The sequence below is a fragment of the Epinephelus fuscoguttatus genome, linkage group LG8 (assembly GCF_011397635.1).
Source record: "Epinephelus fuscoguttatus linkage group LG8, E.fuscoguttatus.final_Chr_v1".
Taxonomy (NCBI): Eukaryota; Metazoa; Chordata; class Actinopteri; order Perciformes; family Serranidae; genus Epinephelus; species Epinephelus fuscoguttatus.
In genome coordinates, this window is record NC_064759.1 from 24494488 (window position 1) to 24515092 (window position 20605).

At 39.3% G+C, this 20605-nt stretch overlaps 1 protein-coding gene across 5 annotated transcripts in view; it reads right to left on the reverse strand.

Moving 5' to 3' along the window:
• Window positions 1–4447: 4447 nt before the first annotated feature.
• LOC125893756 (myeloid cell surface antigen CD33-like) overlaps window positions 4448–20605 on the reverse strand; it is a 56194-nt gene continuing 40036 nt past the window's right edge. For 3 of the 5 annotated variants that reach the window (XM_049584651.1, XM_049584648.1, XM_049584652.1), the window contains 7 exons: window positions 19733–19810; window positions 18580–18969; window positions 18174–18470; window positions 17957–18056; window positions 17770–17805; window positions 8551–8565; window positions 4450–5996 (listed from right to left, as the gene is read on the reverse strand). In XM_049584651.1, coding sequence (XP_049440608.1) covers window positions 5993–5996; window positions 8551–8565; window positions 17770–17805; window positions 17957–18056; window positions 18174–18470; window positions 18580–18969; window positions 19733–19778 — 888 coding nt within the window. In that variant the 5' untranslated portion in view covers window positions 19779–19810 and the 3' untranslated portion in view covers window positions 4450–5992. Of the gene's footprint in view, window positions 5997–8550; window positions 8566–17769; window positions 17806–17956; window positions 18057–18173; window positions 18471–18579; window positions 18970–19732; window positions 19811–20605 lie in introns of all 5 variants that reach the window. The other 2 variants (XM_049584649.1, XM_049584647.1) reach the window with 2 other exon arrangements.

A 20605-nucleotide genomic window follows, 5' to 3' on the forward strand; every position in this document is an offset into this window, starting at 1 on the left:
TGGTCCATTATTATTCTCACTTTACATGCTTGGTGACACCATTAGAAAACACAATGTTTGTTTCCATAGTGATGCCGATGACACGCAACTGTACATCTCTGCTGAGCCAAATGCTGCTGCAGCCATAATCTTCATTACTACCTGTCTTTTGGCAATAAATAAATGGATGAGCAATAATTTCTTAAAGTTAAATGATGATAAAACTAAAATCCTGCTTGTTGGCCCTAAAACAAAAAGAGAAATGCTGCTTAAGAATCTGGGGAATCTAACTCCCCAGATTAGATCTGAGGTTACATGTCTTATTAGTGTGATCCTTGACTCAGATCTAAGCTTCAAGTCCCACATTAACAAGGTGATGAAACTTAGCTAAGGTACGACTATTTCTGAATTAAAAAGATGCTGAGAAATTGATTCATGCCTTTATTTCAAGCTGACTCAACCCCTGTAACACACTTTTTACTGGCCTCCCAAAAACCACCACTGAGAGACTTCAGCTCATTCAAAACTCTGCAGCTCAGTTATTAACCAGAACCAAGAGGAGAGATCACACCAGGCCAGTCTGAGCTGCTCTGCACTGACTTCCTGTTACATTTAGAATTGATTTTAATCTCCTCCTCCTTGTATACAAAGCCCTACACGGGCTGGGATCAAGCTAGATGGCTCACTCGCTTGTTAAATATTTGCCTCCAAGAACACTGCGATCATCTGCTGCTGGTTTATTGGAGGTTCCCAGCAACAGCCGGAGGAAGTTGAGGGATGCAGCCTTTGTCAACTACGCTCCAAAGCTATGGAACATACTACCTATAGATATCAGGGAAGCTAGCTCACTAAATATTTTTTGAAAGAAAGCTAAAAACATATCTGTTCACTTTAGCCTTTAACTAGCTCTGACTTCCTGATACAGGTCTGAAACTCTTTCTATTTACGCTTTTACTTTCTAGTTACGCTTCACGCTGCTGCAACTCTTTTAAAGTCTTCAGTTCTGTTTTATGTCCATTATATCTGTTTGCATGTGACGCACAAAGTGCTTATACTGCCCTTATTGTAAAGCACTTTGTGCTGCATTTCTTGTATTAAAGGTGCCATATAAATAAAGTGTATTACTATTATTATAAAAAATAATGTGTGTAGATGACCAGTGTTTTGCCCTGCCTTACTATGTGTATAATCCATTATAATCCATTAATCATATTTCTACATAATAATAATAATTATCATTATTATTGTGGTCACGGGTGCGGGAGTGTGTGAGAAGACGAGCAGCTGCATTCTGGATATACTCTCGTGTGTCTCCTGGGATGAAAAATGCCCTCCAATTAATGATAAGAGAAACATAAACTCAAACATTTTTTGAGGAAATTACTGCAAGGTAGCCTATTAAGTCATACAGTCAAATCAGTAGTGAATGTTTTTTTCTCCCTACATTTATTTATTCAATCTTGAGGCTACTTTGCAGCTGATCAATTTGGTCAAATTATGTGCAGAACTGAAATCTTCAGCTGCCTGTCACACCTGGTACTTCTTCACTTTTTTTGGCCAGATAATTGCCCACTTCTTGGCCACTTCCCCTTTCATTGTCTTGTTGTATTCTGACTGAGCTCATCAGGCCACAGTCTGTGACAAGTCCAGACTAAGAGGCCATTTACACGTTGCCGGCTATTTTCATAAACGGACATTTCGCCGTCTCCGTTTTCAAAAAGATCTTCGTTTACACTTACCCGTGTATATATACACACAAGAGCATGCCAAACCTGTAGGTGGCAGTGTAACGAGAAGCTCAAGCCTTCCATGTATCCATTGTCACCATAGCAACATAGGTCGCACTTTTGACACAGGCCATAGACTGTATAAGACACAGGCGCAAATTACGGCGCATACTGTGACGTCGGCTGCCTATAACTCCGTTTATCTCCGTTTATCTCAGTTTACATGCAAAGTCGCAACCGGAGTTTTCCAAAATCTCCACTCTGGCCGGAGTTTTTAGAAAGGCTCGTTTTCAGAGGAGAAATCTCCGTTTGCGTGTAAACAAAGGGCACAAACGAAGGAAGATGTCTCCGTTTATCAAAATCACCGTGTACGTGTAAACGGCCTCTAATATGAGTGTGGCGGCAATCCTCACAGCTGCACATCATTTGAAAACTAGACAATGATAGTCTAGGCTCTTTGTCAAGGGTTAGTTACAACTCATGCAGGAAGGAAAACAATGTATTGACACTGACTATTGATTAAATATTGAATTTAAACTGTTGGTTAGCTGGGCTCTGTTAATAATATCCGTCAAGTATTCAGCCAAGCCATATTTCTTACAGCCTCCATATAAATAGAAAAAAAACCCGGCTCAATAGGGGCAGGAGGCTGCAACATATTAAAAGAGGACGCCACACCATAGGTAACAGTGTACCCACCAGCTTTACTGTATACCCCAAAACATTAAGCAAAGGCACAAACAAACTAAAAGAAAACAGAAAGGGAGACCCCGGCCAAAAGGAACAGAAGGAGGGGAAACGCTGGGCCAACCACGTAGTGGGCCGTCACTCCCAGCGCCTCGACCTAAACTACCTAAAACATGAATTAAACCTAAAGAAAACAAAAGAGATGAATAACGTGACTACCAGGCAATCTCCAGCCAAAACTAACACAACAAACAAAAACAACAAAACATCAGCACCTAAAAGTGCATGGGGGAAAAGAACCTGTTGGGGGAAAGGAAAAACAAGGGAGGAAGAAAAAGATTCCTCCCTACCTGATATGCTGTTTGCGAGCCATGTGCCATGCCTCCCTGTCTCTATAATCCCTGTCCCTCTTATCCCCTCCTCCTCTCTTTACCTGAGTAAACTCGCACTCAGGTGCGAGGCAGGCAGAGAGGCAGGGAGAGAACAGGCTGCTGCACATAATATTATAAATTGTTTCATATTTGAAAATGTATAAAAAGAAGTCGGGGGTAACAGTGTTGTCGTCTGTCATTAACAGGTGTTGCTATATGCTTCAGTTTGTCAAGGATATGAGGATATGCTGGATCATCAATCACAGACTCACTCAGTAGATCCACATCCAGCCTCGGTCAGTACTAACAGACACAGTACAGTCGACTTCAACTTTCCTCAGTTTTATCTGTTACTAAAAGTGTTTTCCCTTTTTGGACAGCACTCCTTTTGTTTTGTTTCTCATTTGATCACTGCACCATGTCATAAATCATTTCAAACTGGTTTCTTGAACATGACAATAAGTTCACTGTACTCCAATGGCCTCCACAGTCACCAGGTCTCAATCCAATAGAGCACCTTTGGGATGTGGTGGAACGGGAGATTCACATCATGGATGTGCAGCCTACAAATCTGCAGCAACTGTGTGATTCTATCATGTCAATATGGAGCAAAATCTCTGAGGAATGTTTCCAGCACCTTGTGGAATCTATGTCACGAAGCATTACAGCAGTTCTGAAGGCAAAAGGGGGTCCAGCAAGGTGTACCTAATAAAGTGGCCAGTGAGTGCATTGACAGAAATGGAGTATAATATAGTAAGTATGTTTTTTTTTAGTGTATAATCACCTGGAAATAAGAATTTCTGTTTTCCTTGGAGTTTCATAGCAGTTGGAAAACAAAGATATGGTGCACTACTGCCACCAACTGGAATGGTTTGTGGATCCTGATTAATTTGACTTGCAAGCCACCAAATTTCCTCTGATTTTACTTTGTAGCTAAGATGCTTAGGGGAAATGTAATGGAGGAAAAGCATACACTTTATCTAGCAGAAATGTAGTGGAGAAAAACTAAAAGTTGAATACAAATACTCCAGTACAGTACAGATACTCCCATAAATGCTTACATACTGTAACCAAGTATTACTTCAAACCACTGGTCAATAGCACACACGTGCAGAAACAGATCATTTATGATAAGCAATCTTCATAATTATGGCAAGCATAACAAAATGTTACACCTGTACATAATATTCCAGCCATTCTTGACCTTTGAACCAGGGGCTGTTGCTGTCACTTAATATGACATATTTAACTTACTGTACTTCTGCTTTCAGTTGAGAAGGGGAATAAACTCGAGGCAGGAGCTGCTGGAGGTGAAAGATAATGCAAGATATTTAAGATATGAAATACCAATAACAGAGATCCACATCTATTCTATTGTTTCAAGCTAACTGATTCTGTTAGCTTCCAGCTGGTTTTGGTGTGGAGAATAAATCCATAATTCCCCCACTGACACTTATGTGTTTTAATCTGATCTGCTGTTACATTATTTTAGTGGGAATAATTTAGACCAAATCTCATGAACTACCAAATGTAACACTTAATAAAACTAAAAAACATTTCTTCTACTTGGAAACATCTCTTCATTATGATGTAATGTCATTGCTGACTGAGTTGTCTGATTCACGATACCGACAAGTGATTGTTATGGAAATTTAATCATGATTTTCAATTGAATTCAACTCAATAAGCTTTATTGGCGGGACATTTCTTATGTGTTGCCGAAGCACAATTACAATTTAAGACAGTGAAAAATTTGAAACAATTATCAACAATGTGTTATTACAAAATCTTAGACATAAATTTTAAAGGAAAAAAACTAATAAGAGAAGTTGTAAATAAAAAGGCAGAGTGTGATCTGTGATGAGATGAACTTCATGTTGTTGTGTTGGTTGTGTCTGAGGTTGTGACATGCTCTGACATACTTGCTGCATCTATGGCGCTGACACTATTTTCTCCATGTACATTTTAGTCTGGTTTAGAGTGTGAATCAAAATCTTGGAGTTTACATTTAATTTTTGTGAAGAACTTTGTTCTGATGTCTTCATATGTGCTGCAGGAAATGTTTCTCTGTCTCCACCTGTCTCTGGGGTCAGAGCTGACACAGCCTGCCTTCTCTAGGCAGCCAGGTCTGCCTGTGTCTGCCAGTCTCTATGGCCAGGCTGTGATCACAGAGTCTGTCCATACTCAGTATGTTATCAGTTTCTGATCTGTCTATCCTTTAAAACACTGAAAGGTGTACAAACAGTAGCTCAAAAATATGTTTTTCGTTTTCTAGTACATGCTTAAACTTGAGCTGTCTTGTTGTCGAGGGGAACCACAGAACTTCGTAAACTTTCCGTCACACTTAATTGATCCTCAGTTTGTCTCCCATTCTTGTTTCACTTCCACTCTTTGATGACATCAGCTGCTCTAAAGCAGTCTTAAAGCACCACCATCTGGCTGATACGGCTGAATGACTATTGAGAGTGGGCAGTTTGTAAAAAAAGAAACAAAAGAAACCAACTATGGCAGTTACATCTTTAACAAACCAAGGTACGGCAGCTGAATAAAAAAGAAAGTGTATATTTTAGACTGTTAAACATTTATGAAACTAGAGTATACTGAATGGAGGTTTGTACATATGTTCCCCTGTAGAGGACAAACACATTACCAGTCAAGCAATGATGAGGCAATCACAACAGATAAGCGCAAAACTAAATTTAATATACAAAGAGTTAATGTTTACATTCCTGATAAATCTGTTCAGAAAACAGGAAGTGCTGGGTGTTAGTAGCATGCTTTAAGATTTGGTGCTAGACAGCAAACTGTGTCATCTTGGCTCTAATGATCAACTGAGAAACCCAAACACAGTGTCTATATCACAAACCAGTGGGTGGGGAAGTTTTCAGTATGCAGAGTGTGAGTTTAATGAATAAAAAGTGGCACGTTGCTTTCCAGGGAACCAGACTGGTAAAGCTTTTTGTCAACAGATTTTTATATCTTGTTTTTGTGTGTGTGTTTTCTGATTTTTTAAAAGTCACTATTAAAGTAACGCCATTTCTCTGAAGCTGATATGTGATTAACATGAACGCAAGTTAAGAAATTAAACCCACCAGCAAATGTTTGCCCCTTGACTTGCTGTATTATTATAATGAAACTTTAAAAAGACTCTTAGAAAAACATAAAAAAAAAAAAAGACACCGGAGCAGACAGTGATGATGATGGAGGCTGCTGGTCACTTTTCTTTGATTATCTGAAAGAACAAGAAAATACACATTTTTTAAATTTGACTTTTAAAGATGCATTCATCAACAATATATGAAATTTAAGTTAAATTGTGACGTAAAGTGATGGGGTCACTCGCAGTAAGAAACCCACAGTGTTTTCACCTTTAACTCTGCAGCTTAGTGATGAGAGAAGAAGTTTTATCTCAACAAACAGCACTGCAGTCTCATGTTACTACTTTTTGGAGATTCAAAGGTTTGTGAAATGGTGTGAGGACAACCACCTCGTGTTGAATGCCGGTAAGACAGGGGAGATGGTGTTTGACCCAGGGGCAGTCGGCAACCACACGCCAGTGGTCATTCACAACCAACCCATCGCTCATGTCCCATCATATAAATATGTGTGTCTTTGTTGACAGCTACCTAACCTAGAGAACACATGTTGATAGTCTCTGTAGCAGATTACAACAATGGCTGCATTTCTTATGTTGTCCGAGAGTTCATGGTGTTGATCAAAAACGTATGATCACTTTTGATCAGGCAGTTAAAACACAAACTGCTCCAGTTAATCCATAGTGCGTGGAAAATAACTGGTGTCAAAGAGCACATTTCCATGCAGACTATTTTTAAACTCTACGTCAAGCCAATAAGATCATCATTGATTCCTCTCTGGAAGGAGATTAAGTGCTTCGTTGACAGATTTAAAAATTTGTTCATACCTCTGTCTATAAAGCTGTTAAATAATTTCAGGTAAAGCCAGAACTGGCACTGGATTATGATTTGATGGTTTGCATTGTTTGTAGAGGTATTTTTAGCGTTTAATGCTATTTATTCATCTTTTTGTGGTTTTCTGTTATTGCTACGTTTGGTGTATAATACTGATTTGTTTATGTACTGTGTTGTTGTATATTTATGGCTGCAGCATGGGTGTAGAGCCCAAGACAAATTTCCTACTTTGTGGGACAGTAAAGGTTTTAGCTCCTTTTAGACCACAAACGCAGAATATTTAGTAGGTAAGGACAATCACGTTTCTCTCAGGAGTAAATCAAGAAATACACCCCTTTTACACTTGATCTAAATATGGATATCTTTGCTCTGGATGAGGATGAAACACATGTTAATGCAAGAGCATAAATGCTCACAGGATGCAATGCAGTCAGCTATGGGGTGCCGTTTGTAAAGTGTCTCACGATGAAAATAACATCAACATTTTGCCACATTTAGCTTCAAACAATGTTTAAAAAAGTATTGTGATTTTTTTAACGTCACCTTTTACCACATTTACAGCAATATTTGTTAACTTAGAAATATATTAAATAGTTAAATCTAAATATTAAATGTGGCACCTAAATGTTAAATGTTAAATCTAAATATTAAATCTAAATCTAAATGCTAAATCTAAATCTAAATCTAAATGTTAAATCTAAATATTAAATCTAAATCTAAATGCTAAATCTAAATCTAAATATTAAATCTAAATCTAAATCTAAATCTAAATGTTAAATCTAAATGCTAAATATAAATATAAATATAAATGTTAAATCTAAATGTTAAATCTAAATATTAAATCTAAATCTAAATCTAAATGTTAAATCTAAATGTTTTGGGTGAAACTAAATATTTAGCTAATATGCAAATTCACACTGCCGGTCACCGGAAGTACCAAAATAAAAGCTCGAGATGGTCAGACTGTTTATAGAATCAAATAACGAATTAAAACCAACTTATCGGGGGAAATGGATACTTGAACATACATTAGCGTGATAATAACTGCCTAAAATAACAAGAAACGTGTTTGGAGAAATTTTATTTGATGTGTACTTTGAGTTGTTAGTGTCCCTTCGGAGGGATTAACAACCTAAGCTAAGCTAACAACCGTCAGTTCTTAGCCCCGTTAGCAGTGTCTGTAATGACACAATTATCACGCTAATGTATGTTCAAGTGTCCATTTCCCCCGATAAGTTGGTTTTAATTCGTTATTTGATTCTATAAACAGTCTGACCATCTCGAGCTTTTATTTTGGTACTTCCGGTGACCGGCTAAATATTTAGTTTCACCCAAAACATTTAGATTTAACATTTAGATTTAGATTTAGATTTAATATTTAGATTTAACATTTATATTTATATTTAGCATTTAGATTTAACATTTAGATTTAGATTTAGATTTAGATTTAATATTTAGATTTATATTTAGCATTTAGATTTAGATTTAATATTTAGATTTAACATTTAGATTTAGATTTAGCATTTAGATTTAGATTTAATATTTAGATTTAACATTTAACATTTAGGTGCCACATTTAATATTTAGATTTAACTATTTAATATATTTCTAAGTTAACAAATATTGCTGTAAATGTGGTAAAAGGTGACGTTAAAAAAATCACAATACTTTTTTAAACATTGTTTGAAGCTAAATGTGGCAAAATGTTGATGTTATTTTCATCGTGAGACACTTTACAAACGGCACCCCATAGTCAGCCTGGAGGAAGTGCAGTCTGCACGGTTTGACCACATTTCTAAGAAAAACGTTTCCGAGAACATCACACCCAATGACGCCAACTCAACTTTCAGTTCTCACCTTGAGATTCTGCTCCTGATTACACCGAAGAAAAAGAAGAACAGAAAATAACAAAGTGTCATTTTTCAGAGATCTTATTGAAAAGCAGCAACAAAAATAAAGATGTTACTTCTGCAGAGATATGGGAGATGACTGTAAGACCAATGATGTATGGTGTGTGAATGTTTACCTTTTGAGCAGTATGGAACTAGTCACCAAATTAGAATATGTAAGGGATATTCTAACTATTAGAGGCGAAATTCATGACCTCCTGTCCTCAGATAGTACCTATCTAACCTCAAACACAGCTGTAAAACCTAATATATATTTAGATTGCTTCTCCCCAATTTCTCTTCAAGAATTGACCGCAGTGATTTCTTCATCTAAATCATCAACGTGTCTCTTAGACCCCATCCCAACTAGGCTACTTAAGGAGGTCTTTCCTTTAGTTAACACTCATATATTAGACATGATCAATCTATCCTTATTAACAGGCTATGTACCACAGTCTTTTAAGGTAGCTGTAATTAAACCTCTACTAAAAAAACCCACCCTGGATCCAGAGGTGTTAGCCAACTATAGACCAATATCTAATCTTCCCTTTCTGTCAAAGATCCTTGAGAAAGTAGTTGCAGACCGGCTGTGTGATTTTCTCCATGATAATAATTTATTTGAGGAATATCAGTCAGGATTTAGAGTGCATCATAGCACTGAGACAGCACTAGTTAAAATTACAAATGACCTTCTGATTGCTTCAGACAAAGGACTTGTCTCTGTACTTGTTTTATTAGATCTTAGTGCGGCGTTTGACACAATTGACCATCAAATTCTACTGCAGAGACTGGATCACTTAATTGGCCTAAAAGATTCTGCACTGAGCTGGTTTAAATCTTATTTATCTGATCGTTTTCAGTTTGTTGACGTTCATAATGAATCATCCTTACGTACCAAAGTTTGTTCTGGAGTTCCGCAAGGTTCTGTGCTCGGACCAATCCTATTTACTCTATATATGCTCCCTTTAGGTAACATCATTAGAAATCACTCTGTAAATTTCCATTGTTATGCGGATGATACACAGTTGTATTTATCGATGAAGCCAGAAGAAAGTAATCAATTAACTAAACTCTATAACTGCCTTAAAGACATAAAAACTTGGATGAGCACCACTTTCCTGATGTTAAATTCAGACAAAACTGAAATTATTGTTCTTGGCCCCAAACAACTCAGAGACTCTTTATCTGATGACATAGTTTCTCTAGATGGCATTGCTCTGGCCTCTAGCACTACCGTAAGAAACCTCGGAGTAATATTTGATCAAGATTTGTCTTTTAATTCTCATTTAAAACAAACCTCACGGACTGCATTTTTTCATCTGCGTAATATTGCGAAAATTAGGCCTATCCTGACCCGAAAAGATGCAGAAAAATTGGTCCACGCTTTTGTTACCTCTAGGCTGGATTACTGTAACTCTCTATTATCAGGTAGCTCTAGGAAGTCCTTAAAAACTCTCCAGCTAATTCAGAATGCAGCAGCACGTGTACTAACAGGAACTAAGAAACAAGATCATATTTCTCCTGTTTTAGCTTCTCTGCACTGGCTCCCTGTAAAATCCAGAATTGAATTTAAAATCCTACTGTTAACTTATAAAGCTCTAAATGGTCAGGCTCCGTCATATCTTAGAGAGCTCATAATGCCATATTATCCCACCAGAACACTGCGCTCTGAGAACGCAGGGTTACTCGTGGTCCCTAAAGTCTCCAAAAGTAGATCAGGAGCCAGAGCCTTCAGCTATCAGGCTCCTCTCCTGTGGAATCATCTTCCTGTTACGGTCCGGGAGGCAGACACCGTCTCCACATTTAAAACTAGACTTAAGACTTTCCTCTTTGATAAAGCTTATAGTTAGGGCTGGCTCAGGCTTGCCCCGTACCAGCCCCTAGTTAGGCTGACTAGGCCTAGTCTGCCAGAGGACCCCCTATAATACACCGGGCACCTTCTCTCTCTCTCTCTCTCTCTCTCTCTCTCTCTCTCTCTCTCTCTCTCCCTCGTATCCTATGACTGCATCTTGCTAACTTGGCCATGCCACTAACTCGGCTTCTTCTCTGGAGCCTTTGTGCTCCACTGTCTCTCAGATTAACTCATATCGCAGCAGTGCCTGGACAGCGTGATGTGTGTGGTTGTGCTGCTGTCGTGGTCCTGCCAGATGCCTCCTGCTGCTGCCATCATTAGTCATTAGTCATACTTCTACTGTTATTATACACATATGACTATTGTCAGATATTAACACATACTTTCAATATATTGTACCACAGTAACCAGAACTATAACTATAATATTATTACTTTCAATAATGTTGTTGTAAGCTACTGTCATTACCTGCATCTCTCTCTCTCTCTCTCTCTCTCTCTCTCTCTCTCTCTCTCTCATTGTGTCATACAGATTACTGTTAATTTATTATGCTGATCTGTTCTGTATGACATCTATTGCACGTCTGTCCGTCCTGGAAGAGGGATCCCTCCTCAGTTGCTCTTCCTGAGGTTTCTACCATTTTTTTCCCCATTAAAGGTTTTTTTTGGGGGGAGTTTTTCCTTATCCACTGTGAGGGTTCAAAGGACAGAGGGATGCTGTATGCTGTAAAGCCCTGTGAGGCAAATTGTGATTTGTGATATTGGGCTTTATAAATAAAATTGATTGATTGATTGATTGGATAATGTTTTGTGAGCCGGTGACTGTTGAAAAATAACTCCCGACAGGGGAATGGAACCCCGACGCGCAGGGAGTTATTTTTCAACTGTCACCGGCTCTTTATACATTATCCTGCTTTTGGGGGTGGGGGTTTTGAGTTTGAACGATGCCGCGCTTTAGCCAATCACATGTCGTATCTGACAACAGGAGGCTTTTAACAGATGATGTCCTGATGCTTTGCTGCTGCTGCTGTTAGCTGTCCCTGTCAGCTGTAGCCACTGATGCTTTCTAGACATCGTGATTTCCCAAAACTGAATAAATACCGCACATAGCAACACAAAACTGATTTGCTAGCTCAATCATGTTGTAACTAAGATATCCGCTGGAAAAAATATTTTTTCACGGACCGTGTATTGAGTTACTGAGTTACTACAGACACCGCTAACGGGGCTAACAGCGAACGGTTAGCCCAGCTAATCTACGATAACCATGTTATTAATTACAAAACGTGCACACAGAAATAGTAATGTTTGTTCAATCAATGTGTTTGTAGACTTGACAAACACCAGACTAGTCTAAACGGTGATATAGTGATGTAAAAAATGTGATATATATATATATATACACACACACACACACACACACACACACACATATATATATATATATATATATATATATATATATATATACAGTACAGGCCAAAAGTTTGGACACACCTCATTCAATGCGTTTTCTTTATTTTCATGACTATTTACATTGTAGATTCTCACTGAAGGCATCAAAACTATGAATGAACACATGTGGAGTTATGTACTTAACAAAAAAGGTGAAATAACTGAAAACATGTTTTATATTCTAGTTTCTTCAAAATAGCCACCCTTTGCTCTGATTACTGCTTTGCACACTCTTGGCATTCTCTCCATGAGCTTCAAGAGGTAGTCACCTGAAATGGTTTCCACTTCACAGGTGTAACAGGGTTAATTAGTGGAATTTCTTGCTTTATCAATGGGGTTGGGACCATCAGTTGTGTTGTGCAGAAGTCAGGTTAATACACAGCCGACAGCCCTATTGGACAACTGTTAAAATATATATTATGGCAAGAACCAATCAGCTAACTAAAGAAAAACGAGTGGCCATCATTACTTTAAGAAATGAAGGTCAGTCAGTCCGGAAAATTGCAAAAACTTTAAATGTGTCCCCAAGTGGAGTCGCAAAAACCATCAAGCGCTACAACGAAACTGGCACACATGAGGACTGACCCAGGAAAGGAAGACCAAAAGTCACCTCTGCTTCTGAGGATAAGTTCATCCGAGTCACCAGCCTCAGAAATCGCAAGTTAACAGCAGCTCAGATCAGAGACCAGATGAATGCCACACAGAGTTCTAGCAGCAGACCCATCTCTAGAACAACTGTTAAGAGGAGACTGCGCGAATCAGGCCTTCATGGTCAAATAGCTGCTAGGAAACCACTGCTAAGGAGAGGCAACAAGCAGAAGAGATTTGTTTGGGCCAAGAAACACAAGGAATGGACATTAGACCAGTGGAAATCTGTGCTTTGGTCTGATTAGTCCAAATTTGAGATCTTTGGTTCCAACCGCCGTGTCTTTGTGAGACGCAGAAAAGGTGAACGGATGGATTCCACATGCCTGGTTCCCACTGTGAAGCATGGAGGAGGAGGTGTGATGGTGTGGGGGTGTTTTGCTGGTGACACTGTTGGGGATTTATTCAAAATTGAAGGCACACTGAACCAGCATGGCTACCACAGCATCCTGCAGCGACATGCCATCCCATCCGGTTTGCGTTTAGTTGAACGATCATTTATTTTTCAACAGGACAATGACCCCAAACACACCTCCAGGCTGTGTAAAGGCTATTTGACCAAGAAGGAGAGTGATGGAGTGCTGCGGCAGATGACCTGGCCTCCACAGTCACCGGACCTGAACCCAATCGAGATGGTTTGGGGTGAGCTGGACCGCAGAGTGAAGGCAAAGGGGCCAACAAGTGCTAAACACCTCTGGGAACTCCTTCAAGACTGTTGGAAAACCATTTCAGGTGACTACCTCTTGAAGCTCATCGAGAGAATGCCAAGAGTGTGCAAAGCAGTAATCAGAGCAAAGGGTGGCTATTTTGAAGAAAACATGTTTTCAGTTATTTCACCTTTTTTTGTTAAGTACATAACTCCACATGTGTTCATTCATAGTTTTGATGCCTTCAGTGAGAATCTACAATGTAAATAGTCATGAAAATAAAGAAAACGCATTGAATGAGAAGGTGTGTCCAAACTTTTGGCCTGTACTGTATATATATATATATATATATATATATATATGTATGAAGAACAAAAATAGTTTGAGGATCGCACACAGATATGTCCGTCAGCAGATAAAAAGTTTTTAATGAAGCTTTTCAAGCATTTTCAAGGACAAGGCACTTTCGGCCGTCCGGCCTTCATCAGTGTGGGTTACAAGACTAGCAGTGCATGCAGTGATTTAACAGCTGCAGTGGGGTCTGCAGATCAGCTGTGTTCAATCAACAATCACCTGCAGATCAGGTGAGTCTGCAGATCAGCTGTGTTCAATCAGCAATCAGGTTCCTTAGAAGAAAAAACAATCTTTGAAAAATCTATCAGAATTTCCTAAAAAAGATTTCATTTTTAATTTTTTCAATTTCTTTTAATGACATGGGTGGAGAGAAACATGGAGGCAAGTTTGTGTTAACTGTTACAAAAAAGGGCACATATTGAAATCCTCATTCATGCCGGATGGAAAAAGAGTTTTTAGTTTGTGGATCCAAGCACATTCGCGTTGTAACAGTCTTTTTTCCTGGTCGCCACATCTACAGTTCAACGCCACCTTCTCACTGCCGATACATTTGAGATCTTTAACCCTGTGTCCATGTTCACAGAAGTGGCGTGCTACAGGGGATGTCATGTCGGCCCGTTTAATGCTGCTTCTATGTTCATTCAGCCTGATTTTTAATTTGCGGGCTGTCTGACCAATTTAGTATTTCCTACATGGGCAAAACAGTAAGTAAATGACATGAGATGTGTTACAGGTAATGACAGATCTAATGTTATACTCCTTTCCAGTATGCAGATCGTGGAATTTGTCCGTTTTTACCATACTGTCGCACCAAGTGCAAGATCTACAAAAAAATGATGTAGGTCTAGCAGGACACGAATCAGCCTTCACTAAACTAGTGGCTCTTTTGTAGGTGAATAGAGGTGGGTATTGAAACGTATTATTTAGATGATGAAATGTGCCAGTGTTTCAAGACAGTAGATTTGATCACAGAGCTGAAAGGGTTGTATGTAAGGATGTAATTTGTAGAATGTACTTTGTTTTGCTTGTTTGTCTTGGTAAATAGCATTTTCCTTTCAGTTTTGTTTACAGTCTCTAACGCTGAGTGAAGGCATGATTCGGGATAGCCTTTCTGTCTGAACCTATGGAGCATGTTTTCACTCTGACAGAGTGTTACAGATGCGTTTCAGTCTGTACAACTGACTGACAGGTAGGCTCTTTTTTAGAGGCAATGAATGGTAACTTTGAAAGTTTAGTAAATTATTCTTGCCAGTAGGTTGGTCTGTATCGGTGATTGTTGATTGAACACAGCTGATCTGCAGACTCACCTGATCTGCAGGTGATTGTTGATTGAACACAGCTGATCTGCAGACTCCACTGCAGCTGTTAAATCAGTGCATGCACTGCTAGTCTTGTAACTCATGCCCTGTTTACACGTGGCCAGCTATTTTCATAAATGGACATTTCACTGTCTCTGTTTTCAAAAATAACATCGTGCATATCTGTCCGTTTTCCAAAAAAATCTTCGTTTACACTAACCCATGTATATATGCTGTCAAGAGCATGCCAAACCTGTAGGTGGCAGTGTAAGGAGAAGCTCAAGCCCACGTTAGCAATCAGAATCCATAAAATAGCAACAACAACAAGCAAAAGTTTTTCCAAAAATTCCAAAAGTTGACCTTCTCTCATGTTGACCTACTGATAAAGATTTTAAGCCCTCTCTGCACAGAGCTACATTTATTTATAGTAAACTCATTTTATAGTGAGCAGCATACATATGTCCCCTACAAATTCCAACCGTGTTTACAAAGTTTGAATGAACGAGACGGATGCAATCAGAAAGGAAATGGAGGCTGCGCATTGATCCTTTTGCCCCTGTCTGCAGGCACGCATGATGGGGTCAAATGGATCATGTGCATAATTAACCACAAAACAAGCAAATACTTCATCTTAATGACATATAACACTCATCATGCTTCAGCCGAATCCTCTAAGCAAATGACCATGTTGAACTGAAATTAGAATGAATTTGCTCCAATGCGTTAACCAATCTTTGTGCATAATCAGGCTGATATGCCCTGCAAACACAATGGGACTATTTTCTAAAAGCACAGAGCAAAGAAATGTCTTTTTTTTCTCCCCCGGTCTGCTGTCAGCAGGAGCGGGGATTTCAGCACCACGGACAGCGCTCGTACAAAGACCTGACAAGCGTCTCCTTTAAATGTGTTTGCTGCTAGAGAAATTATACATAAGAAATGAAGACAGTGACATATTTTCAATAAAAAACAATGAGTCGAACATTCATTTCAAGCTTTTGTAGTACAACGAATTTCAGAATTGTGCGAGTGTGGCCGGAGAGTGGGCAGCAGTGTTTGATGCAGGAAACTCGATATGGACTTGAAAATCAATTTCGGAGTGGGGGTTTTGGGAATGGAGGGCTGTCCACTGTTGGAACATTGTGTGCGCACAGCCCTTCACCACCTGGATCCTAAAATAAACACCTGTTTTATTACATAATCAAGCGGCATTCATTAAGATCCGATATTTCTGTCATTCCAATAACAAGAATTGTGGTTTAATACTCTTAATTATAACAGCCAACTTATTGAAAAATGTCTGGTTTAAATCGGCTCGGGCCCATAATTACAGAACCCACATCCACTCGTTTCCCCTGAGCCGCCTCAAGAACTGCCTGCTCTCGCCCTGCAGCTACGCGGAGTCCCTCCTGATCAAAACGCCGCTCCACCTCTGAGTGCAGCAGGTCCAGGGCCTCTGTATGTAGTCAGGCAGGCTGCATATCACATCAAAAGCACAGATCTATGCATTAATGATATGAAAGAGATAAATGTAAGTCAGACAAACTGAGTGTAAATTCAGATTCTTTATTTTTTTTAAAGCGTAATACAATGGGTATGAAGGCTGATGGGGTGCGGCGGGGCAGATGGGAGGGGGTGCGGCCACACCACCCGCAACCCTAGTTCCGACGTCTATGCTGCCTATAACTCCGTTTATCTCAGTTTACATGCAAACGTGCAACCGGAGTTTTTCAAAATCTCCACTCTGGCCGGAGTTTTTAGAAAGACTCATTTTCAGAGGAGAAATCTCCATTTGCGTGTAAACAAAGGGCACAAACGAAGGAAGATGTCTCCGTTTATCAAAATCACTGTGTACGTGTAAACGGAGTGTCACACTGATGAAGGCCAGACAGCCGAAAGCGCTTTGTCCTTGAAAATGCTTGAAAGGCTTCATTAAAAACTTTTTATCTGCTGACGGACATATCTGTGTGCGATCCTCAAACAATTTTTGTTCTTTCTGGATATTTATTTGGACTACGCACCAGGAGGGTCAGAGCGCAGTGGTAACTTTGAACAATATATATATATATATATTCCCTGGCGGTGGTGCCCCCTGGGAATCGCCTTGTTGTTTACAAATACAATCTATGTATATAGTATTTGTAAACAACAAGGCGATTCCCTGGGGGCACCGCCAGAAGTGAAGGGGTTGAGCGATCTGCGAGGCTCCTGCACTTCTGTTTGTCGAAAAACTACGGGCAGTGCCTCCAGAGGTAAAAGAAGAAAAAAAAATCCTTTTTTACCGATGGATTTCCAGATTGCTAGCACCAAGACTGGCAGCTGTCGGGGGGCTGCGGAAGAAGTCAAACAACGTTCATCTGCACACAACGCGTTGACACACAGCTGGTTGAATATGAGCAAAGTTTCCCTGCTTCCCTTTACCATTCAGTAGGTACGTTTCCGTTTCCACTCAGATCCTATTTGGCCTGTGTGGACTAACATGAACTGATTTTGATACTCCTTAGGCTAATGCTGCTGGCAACGGAGCAGCAGAGCAGCGGTGATACCTCAAGAAATAAACACCGCAGAATTTTGTTGATTGACCAATCAGAATCAAGTATTTAAGAGTGCCATGTTCTAACTAAAGATTAAAGTCCTTAAAATACCTCATGACTTTAATCACAATGTCCTGCTGTCATTTCAGCTGTTTACTGCTCTTTGAAAATATAATCCCCCACAAGCCGAACTCTTTTGCCCTTACAGATTCCAGGCATATTAGTTAGAAAATGTATAATTGTAGTATCTCATGCACCCATTTTCATAAAAATCACAAGGCTTTCACACACTGTGTGACCAGTAAATAAATAAATAAATAAATAAATACATTAATCACACTTTCAATAGAGTGAAGGAAATGAAAATCACAATAGCACTACAAACTGGATCTGATCTTCTCCTTACCTGCCTTCTTGATTTTGGAGCTCTGCAATACGTGTCCTTAAAGAGACAGAAAAAATGGTCGCTTCATTGAGGAGCACAGGAAAAAACTTGTAAATAAAAAAGGGGTGAGAGGAAATACACCCCCTCTGTGTAAATGTCAATAACTGCTCATGTTATTGTCTGTAGTGTAAGTCTGTATTGAACTCACTTGTATCTCTTCGCCATGAGAATGCAGAAGACTGCAAAGATCACAGCTGTGCCAATCGCCGCCACTGTGGGAATGATGATGTGGTTGTAGTTTTCTGTACCTGCAAACAGACGGAGCCACATATAAGGGACATTCTTTCTTTTATATTGCACATAATGGGAAGGGGACAAATAAAAAACATCCTCAAAATTCAGCAACAGAGTGAAAATGATCTCACGTTTTACATAGAGTGTCAGTGTTGTAAAGGACGTCCTCCCTCCATTAAATTGTGCTGTGCATTTGATCTCAGTGTGGTCGTCCTTCTCCTTGGGAATGATGGTCAGGATGGACTGTGCCTCCCAGTAGCCAAGGTGAATTTCTCTGTGGACCTCATTCACCGCATCTGGAGCGGCCTTACTCCATGTGAGTTTAGGCACATGGGAGGGGCAGGTATGGGTGACCGAGCAGGTGACAGTGTAGGGATGTCCTTCAGTGGCTGTCTTTGGGTGAGTCAGGGCAGGCTTTGGAGGATCAGCTACAAATGGAAAATAAAGGAAAATGCAGATAATAAGAAAGAGATAAATCCTGTTTCTACAACGAAAATTGGCAGAGGTTTATGAAATTTTGGAAAGTTGGTGACATACGGAGCATTCTGAACTCGACACAATCCTCCACAAAGGAGAACTTGTCATCGGTTTTTGTCTCTGTCAGTGCCTGTTCTATCCGGAAGCAGAAAGGGCCATTGTCATGATTTTTAACGTCCATCATTTCTAAGGTGCAGTTGCTCTGACCCAGATGTCCCAACAACCGTGTGCGGCCCCTGAAGTTTTCCAAAACCTGCGTTTGATCCTCGTAATAGATGCGTTGATTTCGATCATTTGAACGATGCCAGATCCCTCTGAGTTTGGAGGTGGGCAGGTTTCCTTTGGGATGGGTGAATGAACACGGCACCACAACGCAGGAACTGACCAGAGTGTCGAGACTTTTTACAACATTCGCCTTCCATTCTCCAGCGAACACAGGGCTGCTGAGAGCTGAAAGAAAGTGATGGAAGTGACAAAGAATGACACGACTTCTCCTTGATAGATTTTTTAGGTAGGGTGTATGTTAGAATGAGACTGGATACAAAGAGGTGACTAACAGGGGTGGTCAAGAACATCTCTGGATCCGTGTTAACAGCTCATGTGGGGCCCTTAACACTGAGTGTTGCTTGTTTATGAGGGCACTGGCATGGAGACTTTAAGGGGTGAAAGAAATATATACTGTATATGCAAATTTAAGCAGTCACATATATGTCAACACTTGCTTGGCAAAGCCCCAAAATTAACATATTTTAATCCAAAAACATTACATTATTGTTGCACACGAGTAAAGCATTGAGTAGAGATACCAATAGATGCCATTAGAAATCAATTAAGTGTTTTATTCCCAAGTTTTCAGACACTTTTACCAAGTCCATAGCATCAAAATTTGCCATGATAGGTCATTAAATTATAAGCTATGTGTTAACGTACCTTTTTCAACATGTAACACTCGGATATCAGAGTTTCACTCTTGTGAATTTCTGACCAGCCACACAACTTTCATGTTTCATTGATCCGTGTTTACTTCCTGTCAGCTACTGAGTTAACAAATATTCATACACTTTGACCCATGCATAATGTTTATGTTGTCAAGTTTGAAACAGTTGATATATATTCTTGCGTGTCAGTCTGGGACTCTTGGGAGAGTGGGGCCCGTTTCAGATGAAAAGAGTGAAACAAAGCAAAGTCCGAACATCGTGACTAATTATCTTACCTGCCAGAAACAGGCAGAATATCATCATCTTGCTGTTTTGGTCCATATAGTTCTCTGAGGTGTCGTTGGTGTAAAATACTGTGGGATGTTAAAATGAAAAGAAAAAACACTTGCAAATTACAATATAAATATAATAATAAATAAATAAATATAACTGACTCACTTACATTAGACGCAGTTTGGGCCTCAAAAGAAAAAAATAATTAAATTATTTCAGCTCACATTTAGTTTACATCCTCACAGATAACACTGTGACTGAACCCTGTTTACCCTCAAATACCCTTTGATTGTAAATTCATTTTCCAGTCCAGAAAAGCGTGGATGACCCTCGACCTCGAATCGTAAATGTGCAGTCATGCTCTAAATATTTTGGGGGAAAATTCTTTAGATTTTAAACGTAAAACGTTACAAAAAAGTAAAACAACAAAAACAGGAAATGCCTTAAAAAATGTGTTTCTGTAATCTAATTTTAGATGTATAATTTTAATTATTGTTTTATTTTCCCCTAGTTTTCTTTCTCTCTCTCACTAACTTCTTGACATCTTTTAATACTTTTTTGCAATTTGCAGGATATGTTATGCCAAATTGCTGATTGCCTTTTGGTTTTTGTTTTCTTTTAAAGAATTTGCTCAGGTATCAGAAATACTTGTGAAAGGTGTCTGAAAGCAACACTAGAAAAGTGACGGTGCTCCAGGTTTTAAAGGGTTAAACTGTGATTTGTCAGTCCACATTCAGCTGACACTGCCTTATCCATTTCTAACAGTAATAACCCATGGTTAATTTTATATTTCTATTGAGAAGTTTTAAGTTGTTTTAAGTTTTAGAAATGCTTGCTGATATCTTCACTTTTTAATAAACTGCTGCTCAGAGGTT